The 15,544-nt window shown below is 46.9% G+C and overlaps 1 protein-coding gene across 2 annotated transcripts; it reads left to right on the top strand.

Annotated features, from left to right (window-relative positions):
* The first annotated feature begins 1,203 nt into the window (after positions 1-1,203).
* On the top strand, positions 1,204-4,576 carry LOC136471611 (F-box/kelch-repeat protein At3g61590-like). 2 transcript variants are annotated; one of them, XM_066469360.1, is made up of 3 exons: positions 1,204-1,519; positions 1,693-1,767; positions 2,722-4,576. In XM_066469360.1, exon 3 carries the CDS (start codon positions 2,754-2,756, stop codon positions 3,981-3,983), a length of 1,230 nt encoding a protein of 409 aa, XP_066325457.1. In that variant the 5' UTR covers positions 1,204-1,519; positions 1,693-1,767; positions 2,722-2,753; the 3' UTR covers positions 3,984-4,576. The 2 variants fall into 2 exon arrangements, with proteins under 2 accessions (XP_066325457.1, XP_066325456.1); XM_066469359.1 differs by having other exon boundaries at positions 1,687-1,767.
* The last annotated feature ends 10,968 nt before the right edge of the window (positions 4,577-15,544 follow it).

Below are 15,544 nucleotides of genomic sequence, written 5' to 3'. Positions count from 1 at the left end.
CACAACATAATCCACTATTGTTCCCTCTCAATGTTTGCAGTTGCCTGAAGTTTCTTTTATAATGCACTCCCCACAAATATGCTACTTGAAGCAATCTTCACTGGCTTTGATCCTAATCCTAACCGGAAGATGTGGTTGTATGTTTCGACATTGCGATTCTATCCAGAATCCAACAGGCAGTTGGAGGCGAGCGCCCATGTGTTCTTTAATTTTTTGTAAATCTAGAATTTCATTCTGCCTTGTTTTTTGAACCCAGAATAGTATACTTTGCCTAGCAGGTTGCCTGGGGAAAGCCAGTTTTTGGTGGTGTCGATCTTACTCTCTCGTCTCTGAATAAATAGATTTCTGGAGTTGTCTTAAGTCAAACTTTGAAACTTCAACCGCTTTTATAGAAAAAAAAAACTTTAAGATTTATGATATCAAACTAGTGTCATTAGATGTACCATAGAATATTTTTTTAATATGCACATTTAATGTCATAGATGTAGTTACTCTTTTCTATAAAGTTAGTCAAATTTGAAAAGCACGGGTTCTATAATTGATTTATTTGAAGACAGAGAGAGTATATAATTGAAATATTCAATGCTCATACTCAAACCAAAGAAGCTCGATTGGTCTTCATATAGAATCACTCATGGCAGGATGGCACAATATAGGAAATCCTTTTTTTAGAAAGCTAAAATAATTTATATAATTTAGAAAAGATAGAGTACATACTAATAAAGTCTAATATTAAAGTCTACAGGAGAATACAAATGCGTCAGTAGATACTACCTCCGTCCCAAAAAAGAATGCAATTATTCCACGATGTCACATTTTAGTACCTTAAGTTTGACCAATTATAGATAAAAAATATACATATTTATGATACCAAATAAATGCCATCAGATTAATTACGAAATATATTTTCATAATAAATTAATTTAAAAACATAACTATAAATATTATTCATTAAAAACTTGATCGACCACAAATCCCTTCTTGTGACACCTAAACCATTGTCGGATCCTTTTAGGAAGGAGGTAGTGCTACTTAGTTAGATAGTACGATGACAGTGAGATTAGCTATGTCACTTCTCAGGTGGATATGTCCGGTAGAGTTAAAAGTACCTTCCATAGAATTTTCGTTTCCTCTTGTACCCCCCTCCCTCTCCCTCTCCCTCTCCCTCTCCCTCTCTATCCCACTAATCAGTACCCTGTACTGTACCTCTGAAGCTGAACCGATCGACCCTCTCCCTCTCATAACATTTTTTTGCTTGAAGCAAGAACCTTCCCCTTTCTCTACCTCGCCTCCATATATAGTAGAGCTCTATATAGTACGCCATTGTGGCACTCCGCTAGACGCGACGCCCATGGGGGGCGTGACCTAATGTAGGGGCAGGATAAAGGCCACTGTTCCATCTCTTTCTCGGAGCAGGAGGGCACCAAGGCCCAACCCCCCTCGCCCCCACCAGTTTGGGGGAATTCGCGCCTCATCCGATCGTCACCGGCCGCCGAAGCCGCGCAAGAAACAGCGACCGGTATACTCCCCGCCGCCCCCCCCCCCCCCCCCCCCCCCCCCCCCCCCCCCCCCCCCCCCCTCTCTCTCTCTACCCGGAGTTTCTTGGTTACTGATTTGTGGCAAATATTTGATTTTTGGTGTATTGTTTCGTCGCCGCTGAATCTCTGTTCAATCTGTTTTTGAAAGCGTCAGGACTCTGGTGGACACGGCGGCTCGGTGGATTCGGGAAGGGAGGATCTTTTCTTGGATTTCTGTTCTTGAGGAGAGGTATAATCGCATCGTCTCCCCCCCCCCCCCCCCCCCCCCCCCCCCCCCCCCCCCCAACCCCACCCCACCCCCATTTATGTTTATTTTCATTTACTCACAGGGACCGGATTATTTGGGTTTTTTTTTTGTCTGTGCTTCATGCATTGATTTGCGGATTAGTTCTTGATTTTGTGCGGCATCAAGGATTAGTAGTAGCCATTAGGCGTGCGTTTCGTGGTGCGGTTTTTGGTAAAATTTGGTTGGTAGATGGTGCTGTTCTTGGCTAACATGCCTGTGCTGTTTGCTTTAATGATCGTGATGTGGCCCTTTCTGCGGCAAATTGAATGTGGTGGCCAAAAATCAATGTTTTCTCTCTGGAAAATAATAGAGAGGTTCCATTTGTGATGGAGACGTTACTGTCCATATTCCTGCTATTTGTTCCCCCCGAGATCCGTTTCTTTAGTAGCTGTCTCTGACATTTAGTGTCTGTTTAATCCTCATGACACTAGACAAATATACGGATCGACAAAAGTTTTTTTTTTAATATAACAAGTAAATAAAAAAGAGAGAAGACTGGGCAGACCTCTGCCATTTGTTAATCTTACTGCCTTCCCTGTCGTTGAAAGGTTAGATTGGTCAGGTTGGATTATTGTCCTTTTCATCAAGGCGAGTTTAGTCTGTCAAAGAAATGGCATACTTTTGGTGTTTGGTTCTGGTCAGTTGTGATGAACTGTGAATGTCCCTTGAGATGTAGACAGCCACCAAGATGTTTTCATCGTATTTGCGTATATGGTGGTACAGATTAGAGTCTAGATAACTTGAGTAGTACCTAACCTCAACATTGCTGTTCTATTTACATGTACTATCTACTCAGAAAATTTGGTTGGGCTGAAAATACTTAGTTAGCACTACATTAGACGTTTCCATATTGCTACAGCTTCATCCCTTATTTTATTGCAATATTATCTCTTGCAGGGTCTTGTATTAGCTACTGTGTTATTCACTGGATGTTGGCAATGGGGTCAGGAGAGTGGGAGCTCTATCCTTCTTCCTGCATTGGTTCACAGGTCATAGAATACAGACCGGTCTCTGAAGACAGCGATAACGACGATCAGAATGGGGACATGGCAGTGTCACTGGACGCCGTTCTCCCTGATGATCTCTTGGAGAAGGTTCTTTCCTTCTTGCCTGTTGCAAGTATTATAAGATCTGGGTCTGTTTGCAAAAGGTGGCATGAGATTGTGCATGCCCAGAGGCACGCATGGAGCAAAATGGTGCCTCAGAAGCCATGGTACTTCATGTTCACCTGTAGTGAGGATGGAGTTTCAGGTTTTGCCTATGACCCGAGCCTCCGCAAATGGTATAGATTTGATTTCCCTTGCATTGAAAAGAGCAACTGGTCTACATCCTCGTCGGCTGGGTTGGTGTGCCTAATGGACAGTGAGAACAGGCGCCGCATTTTGGTGTGCAACCCCATCACTAAGGACTGGAAGAGACTTCTTGATGCTCCTGGGGGCAAAACAGCTGATTACAGTGCTCTTGCCTTTTCTGTGGATAGAAGTTCTCATCATTACACTGTGGCTGTTGCAAGAAGCAACCAGGTTCCATCGGAGTATTATCAGTGGGAGTTTACCATCCATTTGTATGAGTCGGTCTCTGGTAGTTGGGTGACTCCCTTTACTGGAGTACTGCTTGGATGGAGAGGTGGCGATGAGTGTGTCATCTGTGATGGAGTCCTCTACTATTTGGTGTACTCCACAGGAGTTCTGGTGAACAATAATGAGCATCGCCATTGTCTCGTAATGTATGATCTCACTGCAAGACCTAACCACACTTCTCTGATGAGCATGGCTATTCCAGTACCATGTGCTCTTACGTGCGGCCGACTGATGAACCTGAGTGAGAAGCTTGTGCTGGTTGGTGGCATTGGCAAGCAAGATAGGCCTGGGATCATCAAGGGGATTGGCATTTGGGAGCTCCATAACAAAGAGTGGCGTGAGGTTGCTCGCATGCCTCACAAGTTTTTTCAAGGATTTGGCGAGTTTGATGATGTTTTTGCAAGCTGTGGGGCGGATGATCTTATCTATATCCAGAGCTATGGGTCGCCGGCTCTTCTCACCTTTGAAATAAACCACAAGTCATGGAAGTGGTCCGTGAAGAGCCCTGTTTCGAAGAGGTTCCCGCTGCACCTGTTCACTGGATTCTCTTTCGAGCCAAGGCTGGACATTGCTCTCTAGTTTCTTATCTCTTCCACCTCCGTCAGAATTTTTGCATTACATTTTGCCTGGTTCAGGAGTGGCCAAAGTCAGGAGGTGATGCCATTGAAGCCATTTGAACACAGAAAATGTTCATTTTTATAGCTCTATTCTTTTCTTTGTTGGGTCTATTGGGTATATTGATTGAAATGATCAATTAACTTTGCCGATCTTTTTTGTTGACTTGGACATTGGAGGGAGAGATGATGCCAGCAACTTGCCTAAGAACTATTTTTGTTCCCTGCAAACTTTGCGCTTCCTTGTCACAGAAAATTGTCCCTTTAATGTCCTTTATGTTTTGTTCTATTGTATAACAGCAATTAGCTGTGAAGTAGTCCATCGTTGTTGGACCAGAATAGCTGCTATGCTTTCTTGGAGACATTTATGAAGAGCAGAGTCTGTTACTTTGCTACTGAGCTCTCTTCTTTTTCTGCAAATAAAATCAATCTGCCTAACACTGAACAGCCAACGTGCTTTAGCTTCTTGTATGCAAAGACGGTGCATAACTGGCTACTACTAGTTTGTTAAATTGCCACAGTTGCAGTGTTTTATGTATAACTTTATTACTGTGCTAATCCAGATTCAGTTTCTTCCGAATCATTCGCTTCCAATGCTGCAATGCAGTGCCTAAATGCTCTCTTCTAACCTTCCTGCTGAAACACAGGAGTATATATGAGTTAATTAGGCAGTGCATGCTGCCGTGTGGTGCTAGAATCTTTGCCTCCCTGCTTCTGACGTGTATCTCTGTGATGCATTTCCATTGCATGTGCTTGTGCCTTGGATGGATGGAACGATGGAACGATCGCATTATTTCTTCAGTCCTGCTACCCCGTCAGAGCTGTCTGACAATCAGTACTGAAAGCAGCGTCTGCGTACTGTATCTCCATCCTGCTGTCACTGCTCCCCCCAATGAACACGTGTTTCGTTTAGAACGGTTACGTGGCTTATAAGGCGGCTGATGCTGTTTTGTTGTGAGAGAAAAACATTGTATCATGGCTGATACGATAAAGCGAACGTGATGGAAATGCTTGCTCTGCAGTTATGGTTTGGATATTTTTTTTATGTTTAAACACTGCATGTGTGCCAAGAAGAATGTAATTCTAGGATTCGATGGAGTTAAACTTAGTAGAAAGTAATATCAGTATTTATGGCTTCTACAGTATAAAATTATATTCCATAATAAATCTAAAATAACTAATTACTACCATAAATGTTAGTACTCTTTTGTATAGATTTAGTTAAATTTTAAATGGGTTGATCGAAAAGAAAGCTAAAATTATATTGACAGTACCGTAGGTTATGTTTCATTCAGCTCTGGAAAGTGTTTTTCCGCAGAAAAGCCGAGAGCCAATTAAATGGACAGAACCAGAAGCTGCTTTTCTAAGTATAATTTTGTGTAACACCTTAGACCCTACTTTCAGTTTTCAGCTTTCTATTTTTCTAAATAGATAGAAATTGTCGGAGACCAATACTAGGGTACCCGAAGAGAAGGAGCTAATGGTCATCAACATTGATTCATCCAAGCAGTCAAGAGCGTGACTACAGTTCTAACCGACCCCTAGGTGCGCGGACTCTGCCTCGCCCAACCTCTAGGGGCGGGCTCCGTCTCGCCCGACCTCTGGGTCGGGGGCCCGTCTCGTCCGACCCTTGGGTTTGTGCTCCGTCTCACCTGACCCCTTGGGTGTGGGCTCTATCTCACCCGACGGGGACCCATACCGCCGTCAACCACTCTAGGTCCAAGCATATGGGCCTGGGTCAAAACTCTGACACCAAGAAAGAGACTGGCACGCCTTGATGTAACCCGTGGCCATGACGGGCCATACCTGAGGATTCACATCAAGAATAGCGTCAGGCGTGCCGGTGCTGTTCTGCCTAACCCTCGTACGAACGCTGACAGGCGCGTCAGTTCACCACGACGCCCGCCGGGACAGAATGGGACGCCATGACCGGCAGATGACGCCTGCGCATGGCGCCAGTGACGAACAGGGCCGCGATGTGGATCCGACCCTGTTGACATCTATAGGATCGGCAGGACCCGCATGAATGAGAAGGACCGGCGATCCTAGAAGCCTTCATCTCTCTGGTTCTTCTTCTTTTCCTCCGCTGTAACCCACGCTTTCTCTGGGCGTATAAAAGGGAAAACAGGGCGTCCCACGAGGAGGGACGATCAGACACAAGATCCAGAGCCGCACGAAACTAAACCACGAGATAAAAACACAAGAGCACGACACGAACACAGGGTTGAGCAGCGATCGAGCTCTCAGCACCCGTTCATTTCTTTCACCAGAGACTTAGGATCCTTTCCGTCTCTCGCCTGTTTGTAACCCCTACTACAAACCAAGTGATAGTAACATGAGCAGCAGCGACGAACTGGACGTATGGACTTTCTATCCGAACCAGTATAAATCTCGTGTCCTCTAAGCACACCATCCGAGCCAGACGCGTAAATACAAATTTACTCGTTGGTAACTCGAAACACCGACAGTTGGCGTGCCAGGTAGGGGTCTTTTGCGCGTCTCGACGTCCACCAAGATGGCTAGCCACGACTTCAGCTGGGTCTCGGGCGCGCACGTGTGCTTCGAGAACCTAGACTTCATCGTCACAACGGAGGGAGAGTTGGCGCAGGCTCCCGCCGCCGTCCAACCTCTCCACTCCATCGGCCTCGACGCGATCGCCGAGGCGCTTGAGGAGCTGCAGCTGCACGCACCGGAGGCCCGTGCCCCCGGGAGCGACCAGCTCCTCGGCTTTGATTATGGGAGGCTAAAGCACCAGCTCGACGCCTTCCTAGGACCCCGATCGTCCCGGGAGGACCTGCGCCACCTCACCTTCTCGTTCGCCAACGTCATGACGCAGCTTGCCGGAGGAGAGCCGCTCTCCCTGGAATACCTCGTTTAGAGCGCCCCAACAATGCTCCCGTCCAGTCTGCGCAACGCCGTAGAGACCGTTGGCTACCTTGTGGCGCAACGCACTCCCCCATCCCCTATGAACGACGAGTTCGTGGGGATGACCGAATATATCACGGAATCTTTCCACGCCCTCCTCGCAGTAGAATCGAAGTCGCCCTCCATCTCTAACTCCAGCAGGGGGAGCCATCACCCCTCTCATGAATGTTTCATGGCAGGTACCCTCGAGGGACACGTCGAAATCATCCACGAGGGAGAGGCTACCCCCAACGAATAACTTCGACGACGAGGTCGAGAGGGATGCAGGGGCCCCACCTCGCCTGCGGGTAGAGCAGCTGAAGGCCCAGCACCAAGAGCTCGAGGAAGCACGACTCCAGCTCGAGCAGGAACGCATGGAGCTCGAGCGCACGGAGATGGTGGGCGTGCACGTGCCATGGCTCGTGACGTGAACTGGAGGATCATCGAGGACGATGAAGCCCTCCCACACTTCACCTGGGCAAGCCAGAACATCGCCGCCGCAGCGGCCTTGCTCCGAGGGCTTCCGGGGCCCGCGATGCCCGAGGATCATCGGGGCCATCACGAGATTTGTACGCTACTCGAGCGTGCGGCGGCGCAACAAGCCAAGAGCTCGTTGTCCCAACGACGCGAGCTCGACGCCAGCCAGCGCGCGCCCTCAGAGCGACCCAACATGGACATGTCAGTCCACCAGGCGCAGCAAGGTGGCAGGCCACACACCGTGACGCACACAACACCCTCGACGTCCGTAGACGTACCCGCAGCGATGCGAGAGAGGGGGCAAGCCGTGGCTACCACCCTCGTCGTGGCAGACGCTACGACAGCGACGAGGATCGAAGCCCAAGCCTCGACTTATCGGGACCTCAAGCCTTTGGCCGACACATCCTCAACGTCGTCTTTCCACCGCGGTACCGACCGCCAACCAATATCCTGGGGAAATGAATCCCAGACTGTGGCTCGAGGATTATCGACTTGCTTGCCAAGCCGGTGGAGCAGATAATGACGATTTCATTATCCACAACCTTCCATTGTTCCTGGCCGATTCGGCGCGAACGTGGTTAGAACACCTTCCGCCCAACAGAATCCAAAGTTGGGCGGACCTGAAAGAGATCTTCGTGGGAAACTTTCAGGGCACATACGCGCGTCCTGGGAACCCATGGGATCTCAAAAACTGTCGACAGAAGGCCGGGGAAACTCTTCGTGAGTACATCCGGTGCTTCTCCCCGCAGTGTAACGAGCTGCCCAACGTCGCCGACGCTGACGTCATAGGAGCCTTCCTGTCTGGGACCACATGTCTAAAGGGATAAGACCACCGCACATTGAGATATTCAATTAATCAAAACACAATCAATCTACTCTTTTATGTCTATTGTCTCTTAACCGTACTTTTTTCAACCCCATATGCTATTCTACAAACATCTCGTTGGTGTTCGTGGGTATATTCTAGATGGCCTTCTAGTCCTAGAATAAGCCTAGATGTGTCTCCCTGACGGGCTTCTATCTAGGAGGCATTTTTATGGTTTTCGCCATGGCTTTCCTGCAGTCTGGAGAAGTCGGCTAGATCGACTTTGCCAGCCTTCACTGCGATTCCGATCATCAAGTAGTCTGAGCGATCCTCATATGGTCCAGGCATACTCCCCTTTGCAATTACTCTGGACTTAGCTATATCTTTGCAATTACTCGTCTTAGGATTATAGGAGTGTGCATATGCAGTCATACATCAATCATTATCCAAGAACTATATGCACTGTTTGATATAACATACAAGATGTACAACTAAGAGAAAGCTCATGATCACACTAATTAAGATAAGTGCCCTTAAGTACAAGAAGTAAACCTATGCTAAGCACCCTTATGAGTTACGAAACAATCCTAGTTATCACTCAATGAAGCTTGCACACAACAAAGATAAGCAACAAGTAATGTAAGAAAGAAAGTGAGACAAAGAGATAACCAATTTTTTTTTCATATTATCGGGTTGTTGCCACAAACCCTAGTCTATGTTGGAGCACCAAAGAGTAACCAAGACTTGGTTAAGCTCCGCTTCACTATTTAATATACCTTCTTCACTTTGGAATGGCTATTTTCAAACCATGAATGGCTATTTCCAAACCATGAACATCAGTTAGAGCCTCCTGAACAAGAACTCCATCGAGGAATGTTATCTACTCGCAAAAAAAGAGAGGAATGTTATCAAGTCCTCCGTCGAGCTATCTAGGCGATGCCAATCACCAATAGTAACAAGTCTTCAACTCCAACTTGAAAAAATCCAACTAAGAACACCAATAGCACTTAAGACTAGGAGCGAGGTCGTTTGGTTCTAAGGTCCTATTTGGTTTATCTGTGGCTTTTGCAAAGGCTGCTGTAAGCTATGACTTTTGCAAAAGCTACTGTGGAAAGTTGTTGTCAGATAGTTAAAAGCCCGTTTGGTTGAGCAGCTATGTCTTTTGGAAAAGCTACTGCTAGCTTCTCTCACTTACGAATAGACCTCGCCTGACAGCCTCACCACATCCATCTTCTTCCTCTCGACAGAGCGTGTAGCAGATCAAGTTGGGCGCGTGGGGGCTCGCTGGCCTGAGCTCGCCAGTCCGGCGCGCGGCGGCTTGGTCTGTGGGTGGCATGCGTCGTAGGCCGTACGTATCGCCCGCCCCGGAGACGGGGATGGGACCGTGCCGTGCCCGTCGGAGCCGGCGACGGGGAGCCCACGGTCGTGCCGGTTGGAACCACTCGTGAAATCTCGACCGGTGCTGGATCCATGGAGGAGGAGGAGGAGGTACGCCGGTCGCCGGCCATAGAGGGGGATGAGGTGTGCCGGATGCTAGCCATGGAGGAGGTGCGCCGGCCATGGAGGAGGAGGAGGAGATGTGCCGGACGCCGGCCATGGAGGAGGAGGAGGAGGTGCGCCGGCCATGGAGGCGTGTCGCGGTCCACTCGAGGATGTAGAAGGGGCGATGTGAGGAACGGAATAGAACCGAGCGAATCGTTATTTTCTCCTCATAATCAGTGGTAGGTGGGTAATTGTTGGGCTCAAAAGTCAGTCAAAGCAGGAAAAGGTGCTTTCGGATTTGTACTACAGTAAAAGTTGCTTTTGGGCAAAAGCAGATGTGGCTTTTGAGCTATTTGGTTGAGCTTTTGACTTTTGGGGGCAAAAGCCACAGCCAAAAGCCCAACCAAAGAGGGTTAATCCATAATATGCCACAACTAACCTTGGTCAAGTGTGGCAAGCCATACCCCGCAAAAAAAATAGCCCACAGAAAAAGGGTGGCAACCCAAAAAAAAATATGGTTAGGAAATTTTGTGGTCGTTTGGTTGGTAGCCACACTTACACTTCACCTTAAGCAAGTTTGACTAAATTAGTAAGTATTTGGTTGGTGACACCATATTCTTTTGACCTCGACATGTCATATAGAGCAAAAAAGAATGACAAGATTTCCTTATGCATGTCATAGAGTATTGGGGCATTCGGCTGGTCATGTTTTGGCTGGTTTTGGATGATTTTGGATGGTTGAATAGTATTCTATGAAAGAGAATAAGCTAAAACAAGCTGAAATAAGCGGAAACGAGCCGAAACCCTACCAGCCGAAGGAATATCTTTAGATATGATAAAATACGATCCGGTGTATTGGATTGATCCTCGAGTCATGCAAACTCTCTATACTTGCCACGGAGAGGCTCACTCACCGCATAAATCATTAGATCCTATAAATGTGATAGATTGAGATCCTAAGTACCGGCTGGAAATCAAGTCATGCTGGCTGAGAGGCTCAACACAAATCATCGAGGGCCTGTTTTGATTACGGGGCGAAAAAATTTCTATTCCTAGGTTTTTTTTTCTATAAAATTGAGTGAATTTTTCGAATCGTGCCCCAAATTTCGTCGGATCCTATTCCAGTATTCCTTCATGCAGTTCCATTTCTCGTCCCAACTCCCAATCGCAAGCAAGGATTATATGTCTCTCTCCGCCGTCAGCTGCATCCGAGGAATGCATGCATGCTCTGGCTCTGCTCGCTCCCCCATGCGATGCCGTATGCTGCTTACGCCACCGTCTGCTACCCTGTCTGTCTCCACGCAGGGAAGAGCTGTGTTCATCAGTCTTTTGGACAGCGCTGTCCGCCCGTCAGAGGTCAGAGCATACGCTGACCTCATCATGCATGGAAATTGCAACCACGACTCGCCCAGTCGCCCCTCTGCATGCTGACGACATGTCCTTGGCTGCCTTGTTCTGCTCTGCCCATGGGCCATGCTTTCCTTGTTCCCCTTTTCGGCTATTTCCTCATCCATCCATCCAAAGTTCGTTCCAAGCCGCGCCGCGCCCGCGCGTGCTTCAGTACACGCACGACAGGCAGGCAGGCAGGCAGGCACCGAATCTGACAGCCCCATGGGCCGCCACAGCCGGAGTAGCCACCCAGCATAACGTTCCCTCATGGAGATATAAAGGCCCAGCAGCTGATACAAAAGCCCAACCACGCAGGCCTACAGGTAGCCTAGTAAGGATCGTCAATTCTTTTTTTTTCCCTAGACTTTTTCTTTTGCACTTTGAGCGTCCATAAGTTTGTTATAAGACAACGTAGCGCCCGCCAATGGAGCCGAAACCAACGCTAAAGCAATTGGGAAGGAGGGGTAAATAACGAAATCTGCTGTTGTACTATATGTTTATTTATATTATACACAAAGGATGATCCCGTAGTTGGGCGACGAAAAGATTATTATCACGGCAGATCATAGGATTGATGAAGAAATTTTGTACAAGAAAATTTACCTATGTGGCCTCTTGGAACAAAGGATTGAGCGTCCTAAAATCTCACAAAATTCCTATGGAATGGCTCAAGGAGGAAATCTAACATGAAGTCCAACCTATTGGAAACGTTCCGAAAATCATGGACACACACTGTAACACCCTAGGTGTTATGGTTGCACTAAAACACTTGCATCACTTAGCATGTGCATTATCATCTCATTCATAAGCGTCATACCATGATGAATGTATCATTTCAGGTGTGTTTCTATTTGAATTGTTTGGTTCTATGATAGCAATTGTGTGGGCTCATGTGTGGTCTATGCAAATGTGTGTCAAATGTCCTCTTAAACAACTTAGCTACACTTAGAATGTCATTAGGAACAATGTTCATGATGACCATATTGCCTAATTATACTTCCAAGTAATTGTTTGACTTGTGTCGACCCCTAGAGCTCTTATCTTTGACTGTTTAAAAAGTACAACTTAGAATGTTTGTATATCTGAGCAACCAAAAGCAAAGTTGTAGAGTACATTTTTTTGAGCAACTTTTATTTTGGGTCCAACTTTTGAAATTGCTTTGAAAAGGTTCAAAATTTCATTTGAATGAATTTGGAGAAGAAAATAAAAAGGAAAAATCACATTTTCACCTTAATGGGCCGCCGCCTCCCTTCTGGCCCGCTCGCGGATTCGGCCCGCAGCGCCGCGCGCTTCGCCCTGGCCCAGCTGCCGCTTTGCCTGCCCAGGCCCACGTCGCGCCTCCCGCTCCCCTGCCCGCGCGCTGCGCCCGCCTCGCTCGCCTCCGCGACCGCACACCGGCGGCGAGGGGCGGTAGCCGTCCCTACCGGCCGCGCTGCCTTCAAGGCCCGACCAGCCGCACCCTGGCGCCGCACTCCAACCCTCCTGTCTCCCTCGCTGTCTCTCGCGCGCCTGCAACGCAGCAACAGCCATAGCCGCGCAGCTCTGCCGCGCTCCCTTGCCGGAGTTGGCTCGTCCGGCCACTGAAGCTCGCCGTCGGCCGCTCCGTCTCGCCAGCAGCTCCGCCTCCACCTCGCGCACCCCGTGCTCGCGTCGGTTCGCCGTGGTAAGCTTTCACCGGCCGTGAATCGCTCACCGGAGTGAGCTCCTCCTCGCCGGAGTGCTCCGCTCCGTGGACCTTGCCCCTCCGTCCTCCTTCTCGCTCTCTTTTCTCACGCACGAGCACCGCCCGAGCTCGGTGGAGCTCCCACGTCGCTCCCCGCGCCACCTCATGGCCGAAGACGTGCTCCCGCCGGAGAGCCGAGCCGCCGTGCTACCATGCACGCCGGTGAGGTCGTCTCCGTGCACCTCTGGCCATGCCCGTTGCACTGCCATGTCTGCCTTGGCATGGTGATCACGATGGTGGTGACCTCGTCGCCGGCAACCTCGCCGACGGCGAGATCTCGCCGGTCAACCGCGAGCCCTGCTCGAGTTTGACTGACCGGTGGGGTCAATTGACCCGCTGGGTCCCGCATGTCTATCTCTCTGGAACGGTTTTGGGTGTAGATCCGGGTGCATCTAGCAAATAGGGTCGGCTGGATTTTTGTTTTAAAAGAAAAAGATTTCTGGAAAATGCTTTTAAAGGCTTCAAAAATCCATAATTTGCTCATTTTAGCTCCAAATCAAGTGAGACCAATTTTGTTGTGTTTCTTAGAAGTAGATCTACAAGAAAAAAAATATTGCATGTGGTTTTTGTGATACTTGTGTATAGGGTTTTATTTAATTCTTGTATTTGCTGTTATCTTAGAAAATGTCTAGTAAATAGAATAAGTATCAGAAAAATATGGTTCTAGTTTTGTTAATCTCCTTTAGTGATGTACTTTGTAGGAAAAATATATGTCATGCATGTTCTGTAGAGAAATATTGATGTGTAGTTCAAGTGCCTTTAATTGATGATTTTTGTTATTTTGATAGAGAGCAAAAATTGTATAAAACATGTGTATGATAATTTTTGTGCAGTGATTGTTTACTGCGTAGAACATAGGAAACATATTAAATCTGTTGTTTGATACTTTTCATAATACAAAGTATTTTCATGCTCATATTTATGCCATAGCTTGTCATTTTTGTGTAGGATGAGATACTTGTTCAATTGATGTGAAATTTATGTAGTAGCCTATTGAAGACATATCTAAGCTACTGTAATTTTTGTAGAATTGTCTGTATACTTTGGATAGGTGTTTATTATTTGACCTAATTATCTAAATAAATTAATAAAGGAATGAAAATAATTTATTTAGGAAGGGCCACTATGTTTGCTTATGTTCATTTGATGTATGTTAACTGTTGGTAACATTGGTAGTACTCATGGTGCTATTTGTGTATGTAATAAAGTATTATTTTCACTATAATTCTATTATAGTGACTTTCTGGAAAGATTTTTGAGTTAAGCGGATTAACTGGTGAATTTGATGTTTGCTGTGAAATTGATCAATAACAAAGTGGTAGGAAACTTGTTTATATAGCTTGTGTCAAAATTTCAAGACATTTGGCCTAGTAGTTTGAGAGTTATCTCAGTTGGAAGACAACACTCCCAACTGCCTACTCTCTGGAATCCACAGACAGTTTTGCAAGATCAGTCAGGGTGACCTAGTTTGAGTTTGAATTAGACTTTGGTGATTAAATGAAAGTTGTAGACAATTTTATAAGCTTTCCAGAAAGTCTTAAATCATGGTATTTGGATCTGTAGAACTCCAGTTATGGATCAAACTTGTAGCTACTGTTTGCAGCCTAAAAACTGTTGCGCGCAGTGAATGACTTGCTTGCTTTATATGAGTTGATGTGGTAAATTAGATGCTAGGCTAATTAAGATAAATTGTTAGTTGTAGGTGCTAGACCTCTTACTGAAGATGAACAACTTTATCTTAGGTTATTAGAACTTGGTGAGTGTGTCGTTCTTATTTTCTAAAAGAGATATGCACCTACTCGGTAAAATCGATGTTAATCTTGTATCATTATGTCTTTCATGCGTCCATTCATACCTGGCTGTACATTTCATCATCACCTTCCATCTCGTGTGCATGCATGATTCTTATACTATGCATATGCATGCGTGTTCCGAAGGGAGTCACGCTTCTAGAATTTGAGCCAGTACTTCCGGAGGAGCAGCAGCAAGCTCAGGAGCAGGAGGTGCAGGCCCCCGAGGAAGGAGCCGACGAAGAAGTTCTTGAGTGTCCTGATCACCAACCTTCATCTTTTCTGAAAGGCAAGCCCTAGAGCATTCTAAGTCTCCTATGTTTTGAAAATGGTTACTTTGAATATCTTTATTTATTGATGCATTAAGTGATAGGAATTGGATGCAAACACTTGTTGCATATATATCTATTCCTTGGCCAGTATACCTACCCTGAATCCTATTTAGGTCTAGGAGTGAATCAATGCTTAGCCTTACTTAGACCGGTAAAAGTCAGGTGATTTCCTATCACCTGCAAGTTAGGATGATGTCTAGTCACGGTTGGCTATATTTGCTATCGTGGAAAAATAACCATGTGTTAATAATGAATTGTGACCGGGTGGGACGTCGATAGAGAAGCAACAAGGCAAGGAGGTCTTGGGTGTGGATCTATCCCCGTCTGTGTTGGTTAAGGACCGATTCGCTGTATGTCCTCATGTCATGTTGAACGCATGCCTATCACTTAGTTGGCCAGATAACTCGTTCCGACCGTGAAGCCGAGTAGCTCAACTCAGGCCGGAAGACCGAGAAGTAAAAGTGCGCACCCTGTCGGTAGTAAGGATGTGCGGGGAGCTATTGGCGTAAGTCTGAGGTGAGATTGACCACCTGGCAGAGTGGACTCCCTAAGGGTGCGGCGCTGCTCAGAGCCACGATTCCTGAGGTGTACCAAAGGTGACCTAAGGCTGCCTTCGCATGGTAT

This window comes from Miscanthus floridulus, chromosome 8 (genome assembly GCF_019320115.1).
Source record: "Miscanthus floridulus cultivar M001 chromosome 8, ASM1932011v1, whole genome shotgun sequence".
NCBI lineage: Eukaryota > Viridiplantae > Streptophyta > Magnoliopsida > Poales > Poaceae > Miscanthus > Miscanthus floridulus.
This window is presented reverse-complemented; position numbering and strand designations above follow the sequence as displayed.